We start from the raw sequence: 27,963 nt of genomic DNA on the forward strand, positions 1-27,963 counted from the left end.
TGCTACTGAAAACAACCTCATTGGCAGAGGGTATTAGGTGAGCATCAGTTATCAGGGCTCTGTGAGGTTATTAATCCTGCTCAGATGAAAAATTTTTTGTTTGTTTGTTTTTCGTTTCTTTTAACAGAAATTTGGCTTTCAAACATATTCGACTTGGGAACATAGCTGAATGTATGAACATTTTTCTGTGATTCTGAAAAGCAAAGAGCTACACTAAGTTCACTATACAGTAAATAGTCTATAGTATATAGTATAGTAAAAAGTCTTTGGTGAAGCAACAGAGTAATGTTTACAACTCACTGTTCACTGGTTGTGAAATTCCTGCACTCTGCAGCTACAAGGATTTGTGCTGCAACCATACTGGTTGCAGCTTTGTACATTCCTCCCAGCGCTAAAAACCAGGAGGCCTTGTGGGAACTTTGTAATGTGATTAGTGAGCTTTAAACAGATCCTGAACATTTTTAATGGTGGAGATTTCATTTACGCAAGCCTAAAAAGTGTTGTGTCCAAAAACTACCACGAAGTGGTCATGCCACTTTGTTAAATTTTGAACAAGTTAATATTTTAGTTTTGTAAAACAGATTAAGCAGACTTTCATTCCAATCACAAAGTCATGTTTCTGTTTTGCTTCTTCCTGTTTATGGAACAGTACAAAGATGAAAAAGTAGATCGTACAACGTACAACTGTAGTAATCGAGCACTGTTTTTCAGAGAGTTTGCTGCCAATGATAATCTTCACAGTGACTACAGACCCAGACCAGTGGTCATTCCATATGTTGAGGGAGTATCTGAGAAACTGAGACGTTTATTTTCTAAAAATAACATCCCAGTGGCATTTAAACCACAAAATACATTACGGCAAAGACTGGTTCATCCCAAATATCCAGTCCCACGGCATAAACAGAGTAATATTGTGTATGCTGTTCAGTGTCAGGAGGGCTGTGATCAGTCTTAAATTGGGGAAACTAAACAGCCACTGGCCAAAAGGAAGGCCCAGCACAGAAGATCAACATCATCAGGCCATGATTCTGTGGTCTACACTCATCTCGAGGCCAACGGTCACTCTTTCAGGGATGGAGATGTTCACATCCTGGACAGAGAGGAACAATGGTGTGAGAGAGGGGTAAAGGAGGCCATCTTTGTGAAAAAAAAAATCCATCATTAAACAGTGGTGGAGGCCTCCGGGTTCAACTGCCCCCCTCTTACAATACTGTTATTGCTAGTATCACTCAACCCCCCGTGAATAGTAAACAGCCATCAGTGTGCTAATGATCCATTGTTAGGCTGATGGTCCTTCTTGATCATGTGAGCAGCTGGTTTTGGTTGTCAGCATCAAAGTGGTTGATCCACTCTGAGAAGGTGCTATTTAAGAGACTGAGCTGAATACAGCACCTCAGACTGAGGAAGTCTTTCGGATGAAAGACAAAACGTATCTACCTTTTTTTTTGCTTTGTTTTGTTTTTTTGTTTTTTGGAATGTCCAGAGGACCAGATTGAACTTTTTTAGATTTTTCTACCTGTATTATTAAGCATGCATCAGGACACAGTGACTACAGTTTCAAAGTTCATTCATTCAAACTTTATTTATATATATATATATGCATATATACTGATGCATTTTATGGTCATCTTTTTTCTTCTAAATCATTGCACATTCTGATTTGAGTTTATCAGTTACCTAAAATATTAACAATGCCATGATAAGGCTGTGACATGGTAAATTTTTCAATTTTGATTCATCCATTCATCCTTCATCCATCCATCATCTTTAACCGCTTCTTCCTTTTTGGGTCACGTGGGCCACTGGTGCCCATATCAGTCACTGTGTGAGAGGCGGGGCCTTGGCCCAGTCTCCATCACAGAGACACATAGAGACAAACGAGACAAACAACCATTCCTTCTCTCTCACACACCTAGGGACAATTTAGAGTTACCAATCAGCCTAACATGCATGTTTTTGGTCTGTGGGAGGAAACTGGAGTACCCGGAGAAAACCCATGCAGCATGGAGAGAACATGCAAACTCAATGTCAATGTCACTTTATTTATATAGCCCATAAAAACAACAAAAGCTGACCAATGTGCTTTACAGATAAAAAGAGTTAAAAAAATGCATCTTGTGCCACTCAAAAACGTAAGAAAGTTAATAGTAAATACAACACACAACAACAATAAAATCAGCTCAAAATTTATTCTCAGACTCTGCGTGGATCAAATGCCAAGGAATACAGATGAGTCTTCAGCAAAGATTTAAAAGTCTCAAGAGTCTGAGCGGTCTTTAAACTCCACCCAGAAAGGCCCTCAACCGGGATTTGATTGTGCTGGGAAGTGGCAGCTCTACCAACTGAGCCACAATGCTGCCAAATTGATTGGTTGATTGGATGGATGGATATTCATATTTAAAATATTTCACTGCAACACATTAATTTATAAACTTCCTTTCAGCTCATTCTTTCCATTTGGGCAGTTTCACTTCATTTCCATCTCTGCTTCTCCACTAGAAGCCTCAGAGTGTGGGGATTCTGCTCAGTGTGGAAGAACATATATCTGTGATATATTATCCATAAATTAAACGGATTCTTTCATTTTTCTGGACTGAATAATATCGTGCATTGAATTATTAAATGTGACGTGAGACGTTAATTTTCTTTGACCCATCAAAATGAATGCAGTCATTTATTAACAGAATCAAAGTTTAACATCAAACATTTACATTAATTTGGCAAATTGATTTCAACAACAACATAGCTTAGTTAGCAAGCTTTACAATTAGGAAACCATACGGCCATGGTTTCCTCACAGCTTTACAACAGACATTTCTGAAAATATCTGGATGAATTACTGGCAAGATAGAAGAGTTTTAAAGATGGGAAATTGAGGGAGTTTAGGTAGAGAGAGAAGATGGATGAGGGAATATGTGTCGGTATAAGAACGGCACTCTCCATTCGAACCCAGTTTCATCTCAGTACGCTTGCCGTTGAAGATCGACTCTTTACCTTGGCAGAGGATAATTCCGACTTCGGTGTAGAGTTGCCTTTCAACGCTTTTCCAGCGTCTCCGTAGGATGGTTGGAAAACGTCCGGAGTAGTGACGGAACTTCGTTCGACACACGTTCACCTCCCGGGTGGGCTCACATGAGGAGTAAGTCCGTCAGAGTTCCACTCAGATGTGGAAGATTTCATAATTCCCACGAGACTCGGAAGAACTTCGGATCATGTCTGGAACCTCCTGTTCTCTCCAGTACTTTTCTGTTCGGTTCTGCTCTCCGAACCGAACTGCTCTCCCACCGCACTGGTTGGAACTAGGAAGTGTCGACATTTAAAGAGTTCTGTTTCCGGTTCATTTGGGAAGTCTTGATTGGCTGAAAGAGCCAACAAGGGGTGTGTTTTTGTGACGTAAGAGGTCACTAGAAGTCAGAAAAACAGAAAAATGTTTTGGAACAGACAGAAAATGTTTTTGAGACAGACAAGAGAAATGTTTAGGCGAGTTGGGAGGAAACAGGTGCCAGCTTCTCTATTTATGTCTGAGAGGATTTAAAAACATGACAGTTCGTTCCAACAAACTTGTTTGCGTTTGTCTCCGACCTTGGACCGACTTACACTTGCTCATTTCAGACAGAAGATCAAGAAAATGAATAATTACTCTGTAACAGACATTTAACTAGATTTCTACTTTGAATGAGGATTGAAAATCATTTATACTGTTTCACAGTTGATTTAAAATGAGTAGTTCACTTCAACATTTAAAATGGTTTGAACTAAACACGCTTTGATTATCAAGACATTTGTAAGATAGTAATGATAATAAAAAAGAGAGTGTTCTTTCAATTGATCAGTGCAGGACACTTAGAAAGTCTCTGGATGGACTTGATTTTGTGTTTCTGGACTCAAATCAATGAAATACAGTTCTTGTCCCAGGAAGGCCCTCAAAGTCAGGATTTGACCTGAGGCTTAGTTCACTACAACAGTATCTTAGATGTTCCAAGGCCTTTTTACCTCTGGACAGATATCTCCAAGGACTTTTTTTTGTCTGGGAAGTTGTAGCCATTTTTCCAGTTTGGAGGCCTTTGGTGTTCCAATGACCACTGTCACTTCTGTATTTCCTCTTTCAGTCCTTGATACAGTGTGTCTTGGTATTTATAAAGTATTTCTGGGGCCGAGATGGGGTAGAGGTAGGGCAGCTTACTCGAGACCAGGAAGTTGTGGTTCGACTCCTAGACATGCCCACATGTCACGGTGTCTCTGATCAAGACACCTAATCCCTAATTGTTCCCTGGGTGCTTACATAGCTGCCCACTGCTCACACCTGGGGGGATCTGTGGGCATATGCCTTAACACTCAGGTGTGATGTGTTAAATGCAGATAACATATGATGATGACAATATCAGACTTCCCTTCTTGAGCTTCTCCTGCTTCTTCTTCCTGATGTTACAGCCATGTTGGATTGCTTCATTTATCACCATTTCTCATGCTTGCTGACCGGCACAATGTCCAGTTGGTTAGCTGTCATCTGCTTGTCCGTCTGGACCTGTAAGTCCCATAGTATCCCTTCTATTCTCTGTCACCATTGGTGGAGATTTACACTTTGTCTATGAGACCACCATACCCGGCATAGATGTTTCTGCACGCCATTCCAGCCGCATGTTTATGGCGTTTCATGCATGCCTGAATGCCTATCTGGATCTTACATCCTGTTATGTGCTCGGCTGTCTGAAGGACATCTTTGTACAGCTGCATCTTGGGTCTTGTCTGGTGTAGCAGACAACAGCCTCCATCACAACCTCCTCTGTGCTGTCCTTCAGTCTAGCCCTCGCTAGCTACTGGTAAGATTTGTTGATAGACACTTTTAAAATCTACCAATGGTACAAGTCATACAGATGCTTATCTTCCCACGATAGTTTCTCTGTTCCTCTTTTTGCACATTGGGGTTTTGTTATGTGAGACAGTTCATCGCTGGAGGTCTTCTTCCAGATGTACTCCAGGATTGTTGTTGTTTTATCCAATGGTTCTGTCACGAACCAAGGTTTTGGATCCAATATAAGCCAGACACAGGAGTGCAAAAATTAAACCAGATGAGCTGAACAGGTGAGTGGAATCAGGGCTGATTGCTGTGATAAACTGAGGGGGTGTGGTGAAGTGAGCAGGCAGAGGTGCAGGTTGACAGGAGATGAGAATAAACATGAACAGAAACTATGACCAGAATGGCAGAAAACATAGCATGTCATGAAGGGGCAGGGAATTGAGCAGATGGGGGCCAGCGGGGGCCACTGATCATGACATAGCCCCCTCTTTAGGGTCCGGCATCCTGACGGACCTACCAGCAAAGAACTAGCAAGAGTTGGGTGGGTGGAGGGGGTCCGGAGGTGGGTAAGAAAAGAACTGGCTGGGTGGAGGGTGTCTTGGAGGAGGGTATGACATAGGTTGGTAGCCAGAACGGCCGTCCAGAGCTGTTACAGGGCTCGGGTGGGCGGCCAGGAGGTTGTCCGACAATTAGCAATGTCAAGGGCGAAAAGCCGGGCGACCCTCCAATACCTCGCAATGGGGCCAGATCTGCAGAAGTCGGCGTGGAGAGCTGTGGAACTGCAGCAGTCGGCATGGAGAGCTGTGGAACTGCAGCAGTCGGCGTGGAGAGCTGTGGAACTGCAGCAGTCGGCGTAGAGAGCTGTGGAACTGCAGCAGTCGGCGTGGAGAGCTGTGGAACTGCAGCAGTCGGCGTGGAGAGCTGTGGAACTACAGCAGTCGGCGTGGAGAGCTGTGGAACTGCAGCAGTCGGCGTGGAGAACTGTGGAACTGCAGCAGGCGGCGTGGAGACCTGGGGCCCTGCAGCAGGCGGCGTGGAGACCTGGGGCCCTGCAGCAGGCGGCATGGAGACCTGGGGCCCTGCAGCAGGCGGCGTGGAGACCTGGGGCCCTGCAGCAGGCGGCGTGGAGGCCTGGGGCCCTTCAGCAGTCAGCGTGGAGGCCTGGGGCCCTGCAGCAGGCGGCGTGGAGGCCTGGGGCCCTGCAGCAGGTGATAGGGTCAGAGCTGCAGCAGGAGATGGGGTCAGAGCTGCAGCAGGCAATGGGGTCAGAGCTGCAGCAGGTGATGGGCTATGAAAAGTCACTGGGGTGGGTAGGCAAAACCTGGCACAGAGCATAGTTTTAACAAACTGTAACTGAGTGTCCAGACGTGTTAGAGAGCTCTCGACCCCTGAGAGTCTGGCTTTGAATCCATATTGGCAAGATTATTCTGTCACGAACCAAGGTTTTGGATCCAATATAAGCCAGACACAGGAGTGCAAAAATTAACAGTTTTTATTAATAAGGCTGCTGGTAGCTGCAGGGGGAGGCCTTTAATGCTACGGACAGTGGGGCAATGAAAGTTTGTGGTCCAAAGGGCAATCCAAAAGGGTGACCCGTGAGTCGAGGTCATAGACTGAAGAGGAGGTCGTTACCGTGGTCAGACCGGCAGAACAGAACCAGATGAGGAGCAGGCAAAAGACAAGAAATCCAGAAGGCAGGTGTGAGGTCAATAATCCAGAGAACAAGGCTTGAGGTCTAGGCATGAAACTATGAGGGCTTGAAAATCAGGGACCATGGAAGGTGTAATAATCTCAAACTGGTGGAGAGGGAAAATGGATCTTATGAAGGGTGCAGAGCAGGTGAACCAGATGAGCTGAACAGGTGAGTGGAATCAGGGCTGATTGCTGTGATAAACTGAGGGGGTGTGGTGAAGTGAGCAGGCAGAGGTGCAGGTTGACAGGAGATGAGAATAAACATGAACAGAAACTATGACCAGAATGGCAGAAAACATAGCATGTCATGAAGGGGCAGGGAATTGAGCAGATGGGGGCCAGCGGGGGCCACTGATCATGACAGGTTCTGATGGTCACTAATCCACAGAACTCCCTCTATATGGTGTTAAAACATTTTCACATTATTGTTATATATTTATTTACTTTTTACACATCATCCCATCACATTTGTATTGACAATAGGACACCCAGAGTACAAACTGAGAGACTGAGCAGAATAAAACAGTGTTTATTACAAAGTGCACAAACAGGAGCACAAGAGGGAGCTGTAGGAGAGGAAGTATGGTGAATATAATTCTATAAGCTGGGTGATTTATTAGGGAGAGTGTTCCTTGGCTTACAATGTCATTGTTTGCAGGTAGGAAAGAAAGAACCAGGGGATTGCAGGATGGTGGAGTAGACCAAGGTGACTAGGTATGTGGTGTAGAGAAAGTGAGTGGCAGGACAGACTTTAAGGCTGGATGGAAAGATGTTTAGATGGAACTTTTGTTGTCATAGGTTGGAGATGCTTGATCCAGAGGATGCGCACAGGAGGACACAAGAGACTCAATGAGGAGATGTCACAAGGAGGTTCCAGGAGTGAGGAACCGAGGATAAAGAACTATGCACAAGGAAAATCAAAGGCTAATTCAGTCTTTAGACAATAAACCAGATCCCTCTAGGGCCATACAAAGTGCCACATGTGGACAATGTTCCAGCAAAGTCTAGCTGGTCCATGCCGCCTTAAATAAAAAGAATCCTCACCAACAAAACTGGAAACAGCTGAAGATGGTTGTTTTCGCCCTGTCACTCAGGAGCTGCAAGAGGTATTAGTGAATGGGAAAAAAACATAACCCTACAATTCCTAACACATCACAAGTATATTATATTAAATTATATATCATACTAAATTTGGGCAGCACGGTGGCGCAACTGGTAGAGCTGCTGCCGATCAGTGAGCAGGTCCCAGGTTCAAATCCCGGTCTGGAGGCCTTTCTGGGTGGAGTTGGCATGTTCTCTCCGTGCATGCGTGGGTTTTCTCCAGGTACTCCAGTTTCCTCCCAAAGACCAAAAACATGTATGTTAGGCTGATTGGTAACTCTAAATTGTCCCTAAGTGAGAGTGAGAGAGTGAATGGTTGTTTGTCTCTATGTGGCCCTGTGATGGACTGGAGACCTGTCCAGGGTGTACCTCGCCTCTCACACAGTGATTGCTGGACATGGGCACAGGCGACCCCCGTGACCCAAAATGGAAGAAGCAGGTAAAAGATAATGGATGGATGGATTTTAGGCTGGTGGTATTTTTGGACTTGGGACATGAAAAAAAACTTTTTTTTTTTCTAAAAGATGTCCAGAAATTGACTGATGAACGTTTTGAAAGGAAACATCTTTGTTAGACTTGTAATTTTAGTTTAATATAGTGACAACAATAAAAACCTAATTTACATTATTTTAATAATAAAAAATCATATCACTTCAGTTATGTGCATCCCTGAATAAGTTTTTGTGCTCGTTGTGTGTGTGTGTGGGCTTTGCTGAAAAACAGATTGTCAAATAAAACCAATGAACAATATTTGTAGTAGCCAGGACAAGGTGTTGTTGGTATTACGTTTTTATTTTTAACTTCTAAAATAAGTATTTAAAAGACTTAAACATTATTTCACCATAATTCACAAAGAGTTGCAGAGTTTCAACAACAGTTCAACTTTAATTTGAATAAAAGAAAAAAGACATCTGACATTTGTTAGGACTCTTATTGATAGTCTAAATTTGACCTGCAAATGATTTTAATATGTCTTAATGATGATGATGGATTTTTCTGTCTTCCCCTTATATTTTGAATCTCGCACATACAAATGAGCCAGTTCCTGAATCGGTCACGTAATACGGCCTGCTAGCGATTCCTCGAACGTCACTACATGCGTCATCAATAACACGCCTAGATACACGCTCCACATAAATCCTCCTGGATTACTCGACACACACTTCGAAACCTTGACACAGATGGACACATCACTACTCATGCCTTTCCTGCAGCCATTGGCCTGCCTAGTCATTTATTTTCTGGAGCCCAGTTTGGATCCAGCTCTGAGCCACTACACCTCCAAACTTGTAAGAGATAAGCCAACTGGATTAATATCACCACTCCACTCCTACAGCCAGACTCACCTGAACATGTCCTCCCTCCTCAGGGCTCCAGCAGATCATCTTACTGTACATAATAAACACTCTTGTTTTACATTCCCAAGTCTTGTCTCATACCGCTTTGGGTTCCCCAAGTCATAACAGCTCCTCTCTCCAATGGTACTCACCTCTCTCCCATTACAGACCTCCTAGGACCTCACAGCTCTCCTCTCTGGCTTCAACAAGAAAAACCTCTTCATAAGACAATCCAACTCCACAAATAAATAAATGATAATGTAGTGAACCAGATGACCTCAAATCTACCAGATGGACAGAGACTGTTATTTTCATTGATCTGAATAAGTCTGGGCCATCTGATGACTTTCTTTCTTGAATTAATCAAGCAGAAAAGACAATTCTTTATAATCATTACTGTCTTACAAATGTTTTGATAATCAAATTGTGTTAGTTCACTCAATGCTTTACAGGTTGAAAAGAACTACTCATTTTTATTTTACATAAACAGTAAGTAATGATTTTTATTCCTCATTCAGAGAAGAAATCACCTGAATAAGCATTTCTTGATTTTCTGTCTGAAATGAGTCAAGTCGTAAGTGTGTGAAAGTTGAAACTTCGGTCAGCTAAATGTTTACTGAAGAAGAAATGTCATGTTTAAACTTTTTCAGAAGATTACCAAGAGTTGGCTCCACGAAGTCTGCTTTTTGCAATAATCTCTCTGTCAGTTGTTAAACAAATTTCATTCTCTGACCTCGACTTTTGATAAACACCTTACGTCAAAACCACTCCTCTTTCTGGTCCATCCACGAATCAGAAAGCTCTGAAGTAAACCCGGAAGTAAACTCATTTAAAATGTGACAACTTCCCGGTTCTAAAAGGCTAGAGAGCAGCAGTCTCAGTCTAGAGAGAGTTGGAATGGAGAATGAAAAAGTTCTCATGTAGTGCTCAAGGAGTTCTGAAGAGAAGCCGAGAATCCAGAGACGTTTGGAATTATAATTTCTGTTTGAGCTAACCACGCACGACTCTCTAAGGATTTTAGCAGTTCTCAACGGAGACGCTGATATCAGTTGAAAAGGATTCTTACTGAGGTGATCGATCGTCAACAAGGTAAAACTTCTTCTTCGACCAAGTGTACCGTGGGCAAAGCTGAGATCTGACGGAGCGTGCAACTTCTGGTCAAACAGATTAAATTCCCTCACATAGTCCTCTGTAAGATAAATCTCAATTTCCTCTTAAACTCATCTCTCTCTCACAAAACTAGTACAGATAATTTAGAAATATCTGAAGCAAAGTCCTCAAATCACCGCCGAGTGATTTGAAGTTCATTTTCTGTGAAACTGTCTGTTATTATTTTCATATTTTGCCAAATTAATGTAAATGTTTGATGTTAAACTTTGATTCTGAAAATAAATGACTCCATTCATTTGATGGGTCAAAGGTAATGACGTCTCTCGTTCGCATTTCTGTTAAATTCAATGCACGGCATTACACAGTCAGAAAAATGAAGAACTCGTGAATATTGTATGCATATATATTTCATATATTTGCCATACAACAAGTGACACGTACCCACGTGACTCACTACAATAATTCAAAGACCTCTCCAGATCCTCACCTTGACCCTCTTTCCTTTTCAGCACAAAACTTTTGCACCTGTAACTAAAGACACTTATTTTTTTGCAACTCTGTCTCAGTCTTCCTCTCAGTCTGCCACTTGGGGGTCAACATTTAACTAAAATCATGTTAAAGTTGATGATGAGGAAGTTTAGTTAACAGAAAAACTGATTGACTGCTGGGAGACAGGGACTGAGGCTCATTTCAGGGTCTGAAATGTTTTCCAATCTAAATGTCACTACTGTATACACATTTTGTAAAATGTTTTTATAGAAATACTTAAGTGTCCCCCCCCCCCACACACACACACACACATACACACACCATCACCACTCTCTACAACTTCTCGACTTCTAGTTCCAGTCTATTATCCAGTCTTTGGGGACGGTCACCACACCCCCATTTCCACTCCTGTAATTCAAACTGATTTATTTTGTGCTTTGCTGTTTACCAAGTTAATCTGGATCTAAAAGCAGATCTATGTGTATCTTGGGTTAAATTTGGAATGCAAACACACAAAGTCAGAAAAAGATTATTGATTCTCAAGTTGTTGTTTTTTATTATTTAAAATTTATTATTTTTTTAATGTTATTATTATTGGGGGAGTGGTGGCGCAGAGGTTAGAGAAGGTGGGCCTGTGATTGGAAGATCGCCGTTTCAAGCCCCGGTACCGACAACAACAAAAAAAAAAAAGTGTGGGTGGGGTAGGTGAAGCACCCACAACTGCCCCCACCCTCATTCGCCCCACCCTGGGCCCATGAGCAGAGCCCTTAACCCCCATCTGCTCCCTAAAACAGGTCTCTCTTGAAAATGACTTCTCGTGGCTCAATGAGACTACCTGGATAAATAAAGGCTGAATGAAAAAAATAAATAAAAATTTGTAGTTTTAGAAAATTATGAAGGAACCAAATGGAGAACAGTGTATATAATGTTGGTTTTCTTAGCATTCTAGGAATCAAAAGTATATTTGCAGTTACAGACAGAATAGTAACACAAATTTCAGTTCAGCTTAATGGTGTCCTAAAAGAGCATGCATTATCAGGTCTCTCTTGTAAATGAGTCCTCGAGGCTCAATGGGATTTACCTGTCTAAATAAAGGTTGAATTAATGAAAATTCAAAATTACATTATATATAGTTCAACTAATATTTTGTTGGAATTTTAAGAAGCAGACAAACTCTGTGTGAAAACCAATTTGCTCAGTGTCCACATCTCAGCCCTTCTACACCCCCAGAGCAGACAAGGGCCAGACTACAAACCGTTTACGAGCTGTCTGTCTGTCTCAAGTTCAATTGCAACATCCAACCTGGGAAACAAAAAGACATTCTGGGATGCAGACAGAGCGGGACAGGCGGGTAGAGAAGGTGGTAAAAACGGCAGGGGGGAAACTGTGTGCTCTTTTGTGTGTATTTGTGAGTGCCGTGTGAGGCCTGGAAGTCTGATGAACATGAACTTGACAGAAAAACGAGCCTGAGTCCTGCATTCCTGGTCTTCAACAAAGTATTCTCTGGGGAGTTCATGTGCATGGACTCACCCCCACTTCTGCTGTCCTATAAATGCTGTTGTGGCCTAGACCAGACTAGACTAGACTAGACTAGACTAGACTAGACTAGACTAGAATAGAATAGAATAGAATAGAATAGAATAGAATTGAATAGATCAGACACCCTAAACTCCTTGAGTTTTTAGCCCCCAGTCACAGAGAGAAGAAGGATAATTGAAAACATCCTTTGTCCATCTGTCTGTTCATGTTGTGAGCACGATAACTTGGAAAAATAGACTAACTACCATTCCTCATGTTGGTGTGTTGCTCCATCTAGATGTGAGAAAGGTTTCTGTCAAAAAATAGGTTGGCACTTCAAAATCCAAACTGGCCACCTCAAGCATTTTAGGAAACTATGCTTTCTACTTTTTATATTGCTTAAAAGTAGCATCCTCATATGATTGGGGTGGTCGAAAGTTAATGGGGGGCCAAGGCCACCACTGACCACCCTCTCGCTCCACCGCTGCACCTAGTAGTCGATAAAATTGCTCCGTGTTCGCCAGAACCCGTCACTCTGAGCCACCTCAGACAAGTAAAAAATAAAAATCAACACGTTCCTCTGTTCTTCTACATGAGGGGTTCTCAAACTTTTTGGGTCCAGGGACCCTTTACAGGGGAGAAAATGTTTCAGGGACCCCCTCATAACCCTTATGTTTATTAAATAATTTATTTCAATTTGTCTCTTTAATGCAATGGAAATATCTGTGTAACATAATTACTTAAGACATGTTCTATTATAGTGTTAATACAATTTTTATACTTTTAAACAAGGGGTATTTTTCATTCCAGACACACTTAATTAACAAAATTTTAATTTCAACTTCCAAAAATTACAGTTTTGAGAAAATTAACAGTGTCAAAAATCACTTTAAAACTTTACCTATTGACATAATGAACATAATAAAAGTATTGCCACTTCTTTTAAATATTACAGAAACTCTGGACATAAAACTGAACAGAATCATAACAACAGTAGTCAGACCAAGTAACGGCTTAATTTGTAAACTGATCGATGCTGGAAGGCAAATAGCAAGTGGGCCGGCGGGGAGGTGTCTGGGTGTCCTCCCCCAAAACAATTTTGAATAAAGTAAATGTGACTTCCTGCATTTTGGTGTATTTTAACCAGTTGTTAAACATTTACGTACTTGCAAAAAATAAAATAAAATAAATTATATATAGGGCAGCATGGTGGCACAACTGGTACAGCTGTTCCCTCTCAAGCTGGTCCCTGGTTCAAATCCCGGTCCGGGGGGCTTTCTGGGTGGAGTTTGCATGTTCTCTCTGTGCATGCGTGGGTTTTCTCCAGGTACTCTGGTTTCCTCCCACAGATCAAAAACATGCATGTTAGACTGACTGGTAACTCTAAATTGTCCATAGGTGTGAGTGAGAGAATGAATGGTTGTTTGTCTAGTTTGTCTCTATGTGTCCCTGTGATGGACTGGAGACCTGTCCAGGGTGTACCCCGCCCCTCGCACAGTGATTGCTGGACATGGGCACCAGCAACCCCCCTGACCCAAAATGGAAGAAACGGGTAAAAGATAATGGATGAATGGAATTTTTTCCCCGGATCCCCAAGCACCAGCTCATAGACACCCGGATGTTCGAGGACCCCAGTTTAAGAAGCACTGTTCTACACAGTGTAACTCCTATCCACTTGAATATCTTACACCAAAAACATTAAGGTTTACTCACATTCCCTGTTCAATTTCAGTCTGAAAAAAACACTAATCTCAAAAACTACAAACAATCACTACTCAAGTCCCTCAGCATTGGGGGACACTGGCATACTACTTGTTGTTCTTAAACAAACAAATTGTATGTTGCATGTAACTGGTCTCGCTTGTAAATGAGTCATTGAGACTCATTGGGAACTAACCTGTATAAATAAAGGTTGAATGAAAAAAAACACTCTGCTACATATGAGGGATTTCAATTCCAACAATATTTGACAAGCAAAGACAGATTTATAAAAGTATTTCCTACTGAAATATAATCATTTTTTCATTTTTAACCACTCCTTCCTTTCTGGGTGGCGGGGGTCACTGGTGCCCATGATTTGTGCTTGTCAAACTGTTGGATTATTTTTATACAGAATGCACTGATGCAGCTGAGAGGACTGTTTTATGTTGGGCCATGAACTCATACTTGAACACTTTTAACTAAGAACATAGATATGAAGCAAAACCGTCCTAAATACAAAACGTTTTTAAGCAGGTTTTCCAGAATGTGGCAGTAAGAGCATTCTACTAAAAGGGTATGTTGTTTTTTTAACCATCCATCCATCCATTATCTTTTACCCGCTTTTTGGGTAACAGGCGTCACTGGTGCCCATGTCCAGCAATCACAGTGCGAGGGGTGGGGTACACCCTGGACAGGTCACAAGTCCATCACAGGGACACATAGAGACAAACAAACATTCACTCTCTCACTCTCTAGAGACAAATTAGAGTTACCAGTCAGCCTAACATGCATATTTTTGGTCTGTGGCAGGAAACTGGAGTACCTGGAGAAAACTCACACATGCATGGAGACTCTCCGTAGCAGCCTAAGTGGGAGGCCCAGACTTCCCTCTCCCCAGCCACTTGGACCAGCTCCTCCAGGGGAATCCCAAGGCGTTGCAAGTGTTTACTTATGTATGTAAAACTAGATGTTAAACAACCGTTAAAATACACCAGAATGCAGGAAATGGCATTCACTTTATTCAAAATTTTCGGGGGGAGGACCCCCAGACCCCCCATCAGTGTGTCCCCCCACACACAAACATTATAAATGTTTCTGACACCAGTGGCCAACATGTTACTAAACAAGTACACATATGGTGTCATGTGGTGTTCAAAGTGTGTTCAACTTAATTCAGTCTTGATGGTTTGTGTCAATGAGCATTTGGAGTTTTATACATAAAAATACACTTGATAGTTAGAATTTTAAGTATATTTACTGTATATTATGGTAATTTATTCTGTATTTTGCCAGATTATGGTGATTCTGGGGTCGTGATGATGGGGCCCTTGAAGATTGTTGCCCAGGGTACAGCAAAGTGTTAATCTGGCCCTGACGGAGAGAACATGCAAACTCCACACAGAAAAGATCCGGGCTGGGATTTGAACCAGCTCTACTAACTGAGCCACTGTGCTGCCCTCATTTGCTCAAAAATAAAAATAAAATAATTAAAAATCAAGAAGTAAACCTATAAATATCTGAAGATGATTACCATGCATGCTCTATTTGTCAAGTAACTTCTTTATCACAACAAAACAAATCTCCATAAAATATGTTCTGGCTTTTCAACTGATGCCACCCCAGAGTTTTCAGTGGCCTGCACAGCTGATTATGGAGGATCAGATGTGGCAACCCAATTTTGAAAAGGAACCTTTCTTCCTCCCAGATGTAGCCACACACCAAAATGGAAGTTGAATTACTTTGTAATTATCATGCTCACAATAAAAGAAGGACGGAGCGTATTTCCTGTTTCCTCTCTTCACTCCACAAGGGAAATGCTTCAAAGTACAGATAATTAGAATTAGCTTCTTTTCCGCACACGTTTTGTCCATTTGAATAAATCTAAATCTCCCTGTGTGTGTGTGTGTGTGTGTCCTTGTTTATGCTACTTTGTGAGGCCCATTTTTCCAACTTAACATTGTGAGGACCAACTGCTCCTTATGGGGCCCAAAGCCCGGGCCCCATAAGAAGAAGTCCCGTTGGTGGGTTAGGGGCTAGGTTTAGGACTAAGGTGTGAATTGAGGATGTGTTAGGTTTAGGGTTAGGTATGTACTGGTAATGGTTAGGTTATGGATAAAGGTCATGGTTAGGCTATAGACATGAATGAAAAATGAATGGAAGTCAATGCAAAGGCCCCATAAAGATAGCAAAACAAACCTGTGTGTGTGTGTGTGTGTGTGTGTGTGTGTGTGTGTGTGTGTGTGTGTGTGTGTGTGTGTGTGTGTGTGTGTGTGTGCGTGTGTTCCTCTTTCTGTCCACCTGGTTTAATTATTTCAGTTCAGTTTATTTATATAGCACCAAGTCATAACAGAAGGAAAAACAAAATCAAAACAGTCCTTTTTACTGAGACATCTTATATTTTATAATTTATACATAAAACCAAAAGCTGCATTTTTACTGTAATTTAGTACTTAGTTTATTATTATAAATGGTAAATGGAATGTACTTATATAGCACATTTCTATCTTATCGAGATACTCAAAGTGCTTTACACTACAATCTGTGCCTCATTTACCCATTCATACAGCACTCTACTAGATTTCTACAAAGCTAATTGAACAAATCATTCTTAAGAGAATAATCAGAGCTTTAGGTCACATTCTTACACCGATGGGACACACATCGGAGGCAATGAGTGGTTCAGTGTCTTGCCCAGGGACGCTCCGGCATGTGACTGCTGGTGGATTTGAACCCCCCAACTCCTGCATTGGAGGACGACTGCTCTAACCACTCAGCCACAGTCGCCTATTATTATTATTATTATTATTATTATTTTCTTGTAAATAGTTTCTTAAATTTTGTTATCTTTACTGGACAACACATTAAGTAGCTTTTTTTTTTTCTTTTTTTTTTTGGGAGGGGGTCTACAAAGAAAATTAGTCTAGAGTTGAATAATGTTTGTGACAGAATGAAAGGTTAAAATGTTGAACATTTTGTGTTTAATTCAGTTATTAGTCTATTTCTTTTCTGATCCTTCATGCCTGAGACACTTTCATCAGGATTGTCCACAGGAAGCTGAGAGAACTGAGCAGCGGCTTGATCCAGGGTGTTGTGTTTGTGTTCACCTCCCAGCAGCAGCTCTGCCTCAGTTTTGTGGACACTTTTTATTTTATTCAGCTGAGTGGCTCCTATATATTAACTTGATCGTGTATCAGGCCTGCGGGCATGTTCAGCTTTAGACAGAGATCACATGATCTTTTTTAACATCTGCTGACCATGGCAGGTTAAATAAATTTATTATTTCATTTTAATGTGATTATTGGTTGATGAACATAAACAACATGGATAACAATACAGCCCTAACACACGCACACACACACACACACATTTATATATATGTATATATATATATATATATATATATATATATATATATATATATATACAGCACAATAAACAGCTAAAGCTATAAACACACACATAATGACATCACACAAGGACAGAGTCACGTGATTCCACAGCATCTCTGAGACTTTTCAGTTTTTCACGAGTCTGTTTTTCTTCATGAGTCTGTTTTTCATCTCTCAGTCCACTTTTCCTCCATCATTCCACTTCAGTCCGTTCGGTAAATACATGGAGGTCATTGTGTCCAGAGAACAGAAAGCTGCTCTCTACGCTGCGCTGCTCTTCACTTTGGCCACGAACTTCTTCTCCTTCACGCGCCTGTTCTGAAACCAGATGGTGATCTGCCGTTCGGAGAGGCCGGTCAAAGCCGAGATTTTCCTCCTCTTGTCCTTGGTGATGAATTTGTTGGCCGCGTATTCCTTCTCTAGCTCTTTGAGCTGGACTTTGGTGTAGGGAATTCTCTTCTTCCGGCCTCTGCAGAAGGACGAGCCGTCGTGCTGCTGCGCCACCACATCTGGAGAAGAGAGGAGAGCAGAAGCCGCGTGAGGGCTGCGCGCAGCAACACACTTTACATCGTACACGAGAAAAGCTCTCATGTGGAAATGTCACAAAGAAAACTTCACGTTTGGGACGTATTCATTCTTACTTTCATTTTGGAACCAAACAGAAAAATGATGGACTTGTGTTGAATGTTTGCATTTGTTGGAGCAAACATAAAGTTTGTCTTTTCTTAATATTCATGGCACCAACCGTCATGTAAAAAATAAAAAGCCAACTGTTTAAAAAAAAAAATCAATAACTATCTCAATGTTATTGAGAATAAAAAATAATTTAAATTATATTTTTTTCTATTTTGAAAAAAAATGTTTAAATGTATTCATTTAGATTATCAAAAGTCAGATTAATATTCATCCTAAAATAAGAACAAGGGAGCAAATTTAGGCCTAAATACATTTTAAAAGTGACGTTTATAGGATTGAAACATAAAGAATTACATTGTCTTCTGTCTAATAATAATGATAATAATAATAATAAATTTAATGTCCCCTTTAGAGCAATAAATAACTCACCACACATCAAATCTTTTATAAAAAATATAACTATTAAAGCTGCAACCTCAGCAAACAGCTCGTGACATGAAGTCATGTTACTTATATTTTAAGCACTCATCATGACTCTAATATTCAAGTTTTATCTTATCATGACTAATGTTTGTTAATCAGACATGATGACTGAAATCTAAATTCGTTCTGGCACGCGAACGCAGCTCTCTCAACTTGTTGTGAATTAAGCAGAAATCAGCTGCGTACCAGCGAGTGCGGACTTCCAGAGGTGTCCAGCCTGAGCCGGGTCTTTGGGGCAGTACATTTGTCCCCCCCAGCCACTGGTCAGGGCCCAGGGCTGGTAGCTGTCCATGGGGAGTAGGCTGTCATGGCGCGGCTCCCCGGCCCCCAGCGTTTGAACCACGGACACGTCCAAGTAGCTGGCCACGGACTGGTAAGGCCCGGCGTATCCGTGGTAGAAGGCGAACTCCTTGGCCCGGTGGTTCGGGTGCTCGTCAGGACTCATTGTCGTGTCCATGTACTGCGAGCTGAGCGCGGCTCCGGCCGCCTGCGAGCCGGACTTGAGAGAGCCGCGCGCCATCCTGCACGGATAGTAACCGTTCCCAAAGTAGCTGTAGGGTAAGGCAGCCGAGCCGGAGGAGGTCTGGTGAGGCACGGCGGCTCCCGGGCACGGCCCCGCTGCCGCGCACTGTTTCCCCGAAGATGCAGTCGTCTCGTTGGAGCCTGAAGAGGAGGACACGTCGATTGAGGTGCAGCCAGGGGCGGAGGAGTGCACCAGGCTGGAAGGGTGGCCCCCGAAAGCCGCGGCGGCAGCCGGGTGCGCCATGATGTTGCGGCACTGGCTCGCAGCGGCCACGAAGTTCCCACTGCCCATCAGCCCCTCCATGTTCCTGTTCAAGTCCTCCAGGTTACTGTCGTACACGAACATCACGGGTTCTGCTGCCCAGCGAGGATCCAGAACCAGACAGGATGTCATGCGCGCGTCTTCTCCCGGTCTGACCCGTTTGGCGCCTTTCCCTTCAAACCGTGTCGGGTTCTGACATAGAGTTGCTGCAAAGACGCCTTCAGTTCACTCGCATGGTGGCGCGCGCAGGTGTGATCTGCTTTGCTCACCTTCAGTAATGAGTCAGGGACCTGCTGTAAGCAGCACAAGTCCGGTTTCACCCCAGCAGCAGCCTGACGCAACAAACCCACGAGACTCAGAGAGGAAGGCCCACTGGATGATTGAATGATGAGGAGATGATGAAGCAGAGCTCTCCTGGAAGTGTCAGGAAAAAAAAGGTATTTTAACGAGGATGGACGCTCGTCATGCAGAGGAGCAGCTTCCTGCGCGCACTGCGTTAATGTGCGAAGTGTCCATGAGCTTAGGAAGCAGCAGCACGACATCAGCGTTTGGGCTTGACGAAGCAGAAGGAGCTAAAATATAATAATTCATGAATGTGAAACTAGATCAGTTGCACGTGAATCACGTGCAGCGCAGAAAGGAGGATCATTTATTTGGATAATAAACAAATGACAGAACTTCTGTAGTCATAATAGAAATTACCTTAAAATCAAATTTAATATTTAGGTGTCAGATTTGGTGTTTAGCCTTAAAAGCACAAATAACGTGAAACAGAGATAAACAAGTTCATGTTTGATTTATTTTAATTTATTCTGATTGTTTAAACACGTCAAGATTCATGTGATGGCGATCTGAACTTCTACAACTGATGTTTCCACGAACAGATGAGCTCACGTGAGTTCAGTCTGTAAATAATGTGTATTTGTGAAGTAATCGTTATTAAAAATCACCAGTAAGTTGCATACAGTGTTTAAATAACACCAACCTTTTTTAGATGTAGTGCATTCTGTGTGCGCGCGCGCTGGTGTTTCAGTGATATTTTCCTCAGAGCAACATTTATTCTTTTTATTGAACGTCTTTTTTTCTTCTTCATAAAATCGTCCAGATGGAAAATGTTTGATTTGTCGTTCTGAAACTAATGTCAAAATGTTTAATGTTTAATCTTTAATCACATTAATTTCTACATGTTCTTTGTAAAATACTGTACATAATAAATAAAACATCTTGTATTTGAAACACTTTTCCACGACGGAATTATCGTTCAGTGGTGAAATTCTTTATAATTCTTAATTCTTTATTTTGTTGTTTAAACTTAAGACAGACCGTCCAGTCTATACCTCTAAGTCCTAAATTTCTTCCAACCACGATAAACAAATAAACAAACGAATAAATAAATAAACTAATAAATACATAAAATCTCCAAGAAGGGTAGGAAGATAGATGGATGGATGGACGGATGGATGGGTGGATGGATGGATGGATGGATGGATGTCCAGGTGTTTATTTACATAATGTGAAATAAACAAGTGGATGTTTTTGATAACTGTTAACTGTTAAGTTGCAGATGAAGCAAAACAAATATGGAGTGACAGTTTCGGTCATTTTGGGGGGTGGGGGGCTCTGTGTCTTCAGCTGCATCCTTCACTTTCTGCTGTAATTACATGTTTCAAGCACATCCCTACAGTTTGTCCCTATAATGAAACTTGTTTGTTTGGAGTGTAGATTTAAATAAAGAAATTTCCTTGCAAAAGCAAAAGTTAAATACACAAATAATAATAATAATAAGAAAAATAATAAGCCTTCTGGCTTCCCACATTTCTTTCCATATCTGTGTCCCTTCAATCATCTTTCTTTGACTGTAAGCAAAGTGTCTAGTTACTTTTGTATTTGGCAACAATCATGAAACATCAGTCTGCACAAGCATGTGTTATTATCTCATTCACATGATCAAGAAGGACCAGCTGGTTTTAGTTGTCAGCAGCAAAACTGGTTGATCCACTCTGAGAAGGTGCTATTTAAGAGACTGAGCTGAATACAGCACCTCAGACTGAGGAAGTCTCTTGGATGAGAGATGAAACGTTTCTACATTTTTTTGTTGTTTTGCTTTGTTTTTTTTGTTTTTTGAATGTCCAGAGGACCAGATTTAACTTTTGTAGATATTGTTTTCATAGTTTTTATTTTATTTAAATCTTCAATAAGTTCTGCAGCTGATTTCATAAGCACATGGGCAGACAAGTCTCTTCATGATAAAAGTCTCAGACTAGATGTTTTTATGTGACAGCAACGTTTTGTCTTGCTCTTAATTTGATGATACAATCATAAATTTTGGGGAATCTGCAGGAGGTTAATCTTGGACAGTCCATGACTTAAGGGGATTAAGAGAAAAAGAATGATCCAACCTATATCCAAATAAAAGACATGAACACCTGGATAGCTGCAACGGAATGAGTCTTGGGTTTTGTGACGTCACACTCGCGTCCACGCCCAACCAGCAGGTCTCTCCGTCCAATTTTCCTCCAGGTGTGCATTGGGCACCATGCGCGGTTCTGTTCAGACCCAAACGGAACCATGAGCAGCACCAACAAAACACTCTTTGTTCGAAACCAGTGACAGACCATAACAGAAAGTTAGATTCAAATATTAACCTTATTTAACCGCACTTTCTTATAAATGGCATCTCTGAGCTTTTCATTAAAGAGGCCGCAGCGCAGATCAGAACCGAGCCAGGTTCTGGAGATATGATGTAATTTTTATCACTCGTAGGGTTTATTACACAGCCGACGCAGAAACAGTTTTTGATGTAAAAAATAAAATAAAATCCATATATTTGGACTAGTTTGCTCAAAGAGAGATTTTAGAAAAAAAAAGTAAAAATGCTCAGTGTGTGGTGAACAGAAGTTAAACTGGGAAGATAACACTTTGATAATCATTTTGTTCCTGCGCTATTACATAGCAACCAGTTTGGTGTTTTAGATTTAAATAAGCTTTAAAATTATAACAAAAGCAAAACGTCTTCCTCAAAAACTTGAAAGAAACAGTTGCCTTGATTCAATTTGTATTTTAGCAGCATTAAACATTTCTTTGTCTTTATCCTCACAAAAAACAGCTGATAATTTATTAGAAACTATCTAAAATACTGAGCCACAAGAATCGTTTGTAATTTGTTTTAGTTAAAATTGCGCTGCCGCAAAATGTTTGCTTTATTTTATTTGTAAATAAAATCATGATCAAAATTAGTAAAAGTCAAAAAGTCCTTCAATGTTTTTATTAGTCTTAGGTTTTATGTTCTTGACGTATGACAACAAAGTTGAGCTTTAGAGGGGAATAATCAAATCTCAGAGGTCATTTAGGGTAAAAAGGTTTTCAGAACGCAACATGTTTTGGCGCGTGCCAAAATAATTAATAAATAGGCTACCGGTAAATGAATATATAAAAATAAAACTGGCAACTTGGTGTAAATGTATTGATGCGGTATTCAAATGAATCAGTTTCATTTCCTGACATTAACACATACAGGCTGGTGGGAATTTAAAAATAAAAATGAAGGAAAAGGTGAACAGTTTGTTTGTTACAAGTTTTCTTTTTCGTTGCGTGTAGCTTTAAAGATTATGCAAGAATCAGTTTCCGACTGATTCATCTGATCAGTAATTGTGTGCGTTTGAAAATGTACACATTGAGCTGTTTTTAGGAGATTGACCACACTACGGTGGTCGACAGGTGCAAACACTCCAAATGTGCAACGCAAGCAGATTGATATTATGTCAGTTGTTGCACTCATATATATATATATATGGAGACAGAGAGAGAGACAGAGAGAGATCAGCAATAAATTATTTATGTTTCTGCAAAGCTTTTTTAATGAATTTCTAAAACCATGGGTGTGATTATGTAAAGTAGCCTGTTTTTAAATGGAAACTTCTCTTTTTAAAGCATCTATAAAGAACAAATAATAAAGCTGGTATTGTGAAAATAAATTGTCCATTATTAAACAGGGGTGGAGGCCTCCGTGTTCAACCATCACCTTCTTGCAATGCTGTTATTGCTAGTATCACTCAGCCCTCTGTGAATATTAAGCAGCCATCAGGGTGCTAATTATCCATCGTTAGGCTGATGGTCCTTCTTGATCATGTGAGCAGCTGGTTTTGGTTGTCAGCAGCAAACTGGTTGATCCACTCTGAGAGGTGCTATTTATGACTGAGCTGAATACAGCTCCTCAGCCTGAGAAAGTCTTTTGGATGAAAGATGAAATGTTTCTACATTTTTTTGTTGATGTTTTGCTTTGTTTTGTTTTTTGAATGTCCAGAGGACCAGATTTAACTTTTTTTGATTTTTCTACCTGGATTATTGAACATGCATCAGGATATAAACAGACTCATGTATAATCTGTATACAATCACCGATGTGCAAACTCAGCACAAATATAGATGAAAAACAAATCAACAGTGCAATGACTGTTTTACAGAGCCCATGTGTTTTGCAGATACAACTGTATACTCTGATCATTTGATCAGCTCTACCAATCCTTTGGGAAAAGCGATATGACAGAATGTGACAGCCAACGATGAAATGCAATTTATGTATAAGCAGCTCCAGCACTGAGGTCAGAATCAAAGGCAACAAGAGGGTCTCATTGGCATGCACAGTCACAAATGACGCTGTTTATTCCTCCTTAAAAATAAATGTTCAGCGATTCATTTGAAGTCATTTTCTCTGCATGGCATGTGTTTCTAATAAGGTTCACATCTTTCATACAGCAAATCACTTGCCACTGTATTCAGTTACAGTTAATCCTGGTGAAGGAGCTGGCTGCAGTTCTTTCAAATTCGAGTAATCTATGGAAATATATTCATGTCATAATGACAAACTGGACAGTACATGCTCCATTTGAGAGAAGGATTATTTATTTAAAGAGAGTTTGCTTGCTTGCTAACTTCTGTTTCCCTTTAAAACAGCAGGACTTCTGTTTTCTGCAGCCTCTGGAGTTCCAAAATGCCGTCCAATCAATAACAACTGTGACCCATTCCCCTTATGAAGAGCCATGAGTGCAAAAGAGTTCTACTCCCTGCTGGAGCATTTCATGCCTACTGGTATTAATGCTTCTTCCCTCTGCCTGTGAATGACTGCAATAGTTGGGGTGCATTCACACCAGCCCTGTTTAGTCTGCTTTAATCGAACTCTAGCTCGTTTTCCTAGGAAGTCCGGTTCATTTAGGGAGGTGTGAACTCGCCATCGAACTCTGTCACGGAACAAAAAGGCGAACTCTGGCCCGGGCTAAAACCCTTTTCTCGGTCCGGTAGAAGAGAACTCCAGCGCGATTCAAGTACAGTGTGAATGTAATCAGACCGGGCACCGCTCCACAAGCAAGAAGTGGAGTACAGCGCAGGGCAAACAAACACGCATTTCTCTTACCTTATATGGAGCCGTCAGCTGCCTTGTGTGAAAAACAATATTCTCCATGGTCTTCTGCCTCATATTCCACTCATGCTGAGTCCATGGTTGAAAAATGACAAAATATAACTGCTAAAACTGCTAAAACTTGATGCCACTCCGTTTTTGTTTTTATTTCCAGAAGAAGAAGAAGAAGTGTCTTCAGAGGTTTTTGTGTCGTTTCTTTCAGTAGTTCTTGGTGCAGCGCCACCACAGACGAGTGGGGGAACAGTTTGGTTCGAACAGGTTGGCTCAACTGCACAGTGCAGTGTGAATGCAAATGCACTAGCTCAAACGTAAACAAAATGTTATGAATATTGGTCCCCAACCGAACCGAGTCTACCGGACTATCAGGTGTGAAAACAACCTTGAACTTACCTTGTGCCTTCTCCATGTTTCAGCCTCCTTGCCTGAGCTCCTCTTGGTCCTAGACTCCTCAGATAAAATCCTGAATTCCTCGTGGACTTCCTTAACTGTCTCCCCACCTTCCAACATCTTGCCTGCCACATTTGAGAAACTCTTCTCCTTCATGCTGAAATTTTTGTGGATCTTGTAAAGATGCACTAATCTCCTGTGCTGTATTGCTCGATGTATCACAACTGTATCTTGTCCTTTATCCTTTACTTGTATCTGCTTGGCTTTTGGATCTGCTTGTCTTTTGGTATCAACAAGTACAGAATGAACTAAGTCAGATAATGTATTTGAGTTCGCTGAGTACTACAGGGAGCTGCTGGTGTGTGTCCCACCTGATGACAACATCACCAGTAAACTGGAACGGCAGAAGAAAATAATAAAACAACTCCATAAAAGGACTTCCAGGAAATGAAAACATCAGTTTGAACTAGTTTCGACAAAGAACTGAAAGAATGTTGTGAAACGTCTCTGGGTGGAGCTTTTGTGTTTAAATACAGAAGGAACCGAAGCTCCGGTCAGACATGTCTTGGGTTTTTGCTGTATCTCTGTTGGTCTGGAATAAGAGCATCTCCTTTCAACTGAAATCTTTAATAAATGTTGGTAATATTTTTTTAACTTGAATCTCTCTGACTGATTGTTGTCTTTTCTCCATGTATATCCAAACCAATGAGAGGAACAGGTGAATAGGCTGAAAAGTCTGAGTTGTTGTGTTGATTTTCCTTAACAATTTTGGTACTGAAAACATGGGATACTAGAGAAAGACGATTGGTAACCAGAGAATTGGACATCAACATGGGTTGTTCAGTGCAGTTCCACGGCCAGCAAACAGTTAAGAGGAACATTCTTTCTTCTCTCTGTGGCACTGCACTGAGTGATCGTGTTGTAAAATATTTTTGTCAGTAGAGATTGAATGTAAAAGTTTTTAGAAGCAATATATCGGTTGTAAGCTTGTGTAAGGATTAGAAAATACAAGTTGTGATTAAAAGAGGCAGGTCGGGGACCTGGCCTGGGGTCTGGGACCCCTGTGTGTGTCAACAAAGTCTGGGACTTCTGTCAGTCGGGAGTGGCACCCCAATCTTCTTCCCAGACGCGGGCGAAGATAGTCAGGTTGGATTGAGTTTTCCTATGGAATGTGACTGCCCACAAATAGAACAAGAATTGACCACACATGTGTGAGAACTGTCAGAGAAACTTAAATGGTGATGACAAGTTCCAATGATTATTGAAGAAAAGTGTGTGGGTTTTTTTTTTTGATGAACAGTCAGAGAAATTTAAATGGTGATGACAGGTTCTGATGACTAGTGAAGAAAAGTGTATTTTTTGATTGTGAGAAACAAACTGAAAGCTGTTCAAAACGAGATTGGATGAGAGAGAGTGACTGAAGTGAAGTGCTACACAGCGAGAGTGTGGGTGTGTGAGTGTTTGAGGACAAGCTCTTTGCAGTGTGATTTTGGTTGATTAAATTGCTTTGCTGCCAAGGGAAAAAACAAGTCATTTTGTGTAAAACATAATTCAGTTTATTCAATTCAATTCAGTTTATTTATATAGAGCCAAATCACAACAAAGTTGTCTCAGGGCACTTTACAGAAACATTCACATACATAAAAGTCAATTAGTAAAGTTCTCTATCTAAGGAATCCAGCAGACAAGTTGAATCTTGGCTTCGTTGCAGTCTCCCATCCAGAGCAAGCACAGTGGCAACAGTGGATAGGAAAAACTCCCTTTTAAAAGGAAGAAACCTCCAGCAGAACCAGGATCAGGACAAGCGGCCATCTGCTTTGACCGGCTGGTTGAGAGGAATGAGAGACAGATGAACACAGAATGGTAGGTCCAGGTATAGGTCCAGGTGTATCTGAAAGACATAAAAAATACATGCTAAGGATAGAAAAAATAAATACAAATACAAAACAGGTTTAACAGAGCAAGTAAAGACAGTAGCAGAGTGAAAATTGTGGTCAGTTTGTCCTCCAGCAGTCTAAGACTATAGCAGCATAACTAAGGGACAGCTCAGGAAACCCAAGCCGACCCTAACTATAGGATTTAGCAAAAAGGAAAGTCTTAAGCCTAGTTTTAAAACTGAATAATGTGTCAGCCTCATGGACAGAGATTGGAAGTTGGTTCCACAAGAGAGGAGCCTGATAACTGAAAGATCTGCCTCCCATTATGTTTTTGTAAATTTCAGGAACCACAAGTAAACCTGCAGTCTGAGAGCGAAGTGCTCTGTTAGGAAAATATGGAACAATAAGATCTGTAATATAAGATGGAGCCAGGATGTTGAGAGCTTTGTAGGTTAGAAGTAAGATTTTGAATTCTATTCTGGATTTAACAGGGAGCTAATGGAGAGAAGCTAAAACTGAAGAAATAAGATCTCTCCTACTAACTCCGGTTAAGACTCTGGCAGCAGCATTTTGGATCAACTGAAGACGTTTTAAAGACGTATTTGGATATCCAGATAATAAACCAATGCAATAGTCCAGTCTAGACGTGACAAATGCATGGACCAAATTTTCTTCATTATTTTTAAATAAGATGTTTCTAATTTTAGCAATAGTATGCAGGTGGAAGAAGGCAGTTCTAGTAACGTTTTTAATGTGGGGGATAGAAGACATGTCCTGATCAAAAATAACACCAACACTACAATCTGTGCCTCATTTACCCATTCATACAGCACTCTAGTAGATCTCTACAAAGTTTCATGAACAAATCATTCTAAAGAGACTAATCAGAGCTTTTAGAACAATTTTGATGTGTCTTAAGTGCTCACTGATCACGCACAATAAATCTGGTACATATTGGATGATATTTCACTGAGATATAACTTGAAATATTCTATTGGACGCACTAGAGTCATATAATAAACCGCAATATCAATGTGCACATCAAAATCTTTAACTTGAGATCTGTCAAATTGGCTGAGCTACAGCAATTTTTGGTGTTGGCTAATAATGATTAGCTATGGTGGCCATCTTAAATAAGACTGACACCAAAGGTAAACAGTTGTGTATGTGTATACATATACATATATACAAATATATACATATACATACATACATATATACACATACATATATACACATATATATA

General features: G+C 41.0%; 1 protein-coding gene across 1 annotated transcript; it reads right to left on the reverse strand.

The window, feature by feature from the left end:
* Nucleotides 1-17,396: 17,396 nt before the first annotated feature.
* hoxb13a (homeobox B13a) lies at nt 17,397-19,170 on the reverse strand. Its single transcript, XM_037689313.1, has 2 exons — nt 18,441-19,170; nt 17,397-17,644 (listed from the first exon to the last, which is right to left on the reverse strand). The coding sequence occupies exons 1-2, from the start codon at nt 19,168-19,170 to the stop codon at nt 17,397-17,399; spliced, it is 978 nt and encodes a 325-aa protein (XP_037545241.1).
* Nucleotides 19,171-27,963: the final 8,793 nt, after the last annotated feature.

The sequence above is a fragment of the Nematolebias whitei genome, chromosome 15, assembly GCF_014905685.2.
Source record: "Nematolebias whitei isolate Nwh7 chromosome 15, NemWhi1, whole genome shotgun sequence".
In the NCBI taxonomy this organism is placed as follows: domain Eukaryota; kingdom Metazoa; phylum Chordata; class Actinopteri; order Cyprinodontiformes; family Rivulidae; genus Nematolebias; species Nematolebias whitei.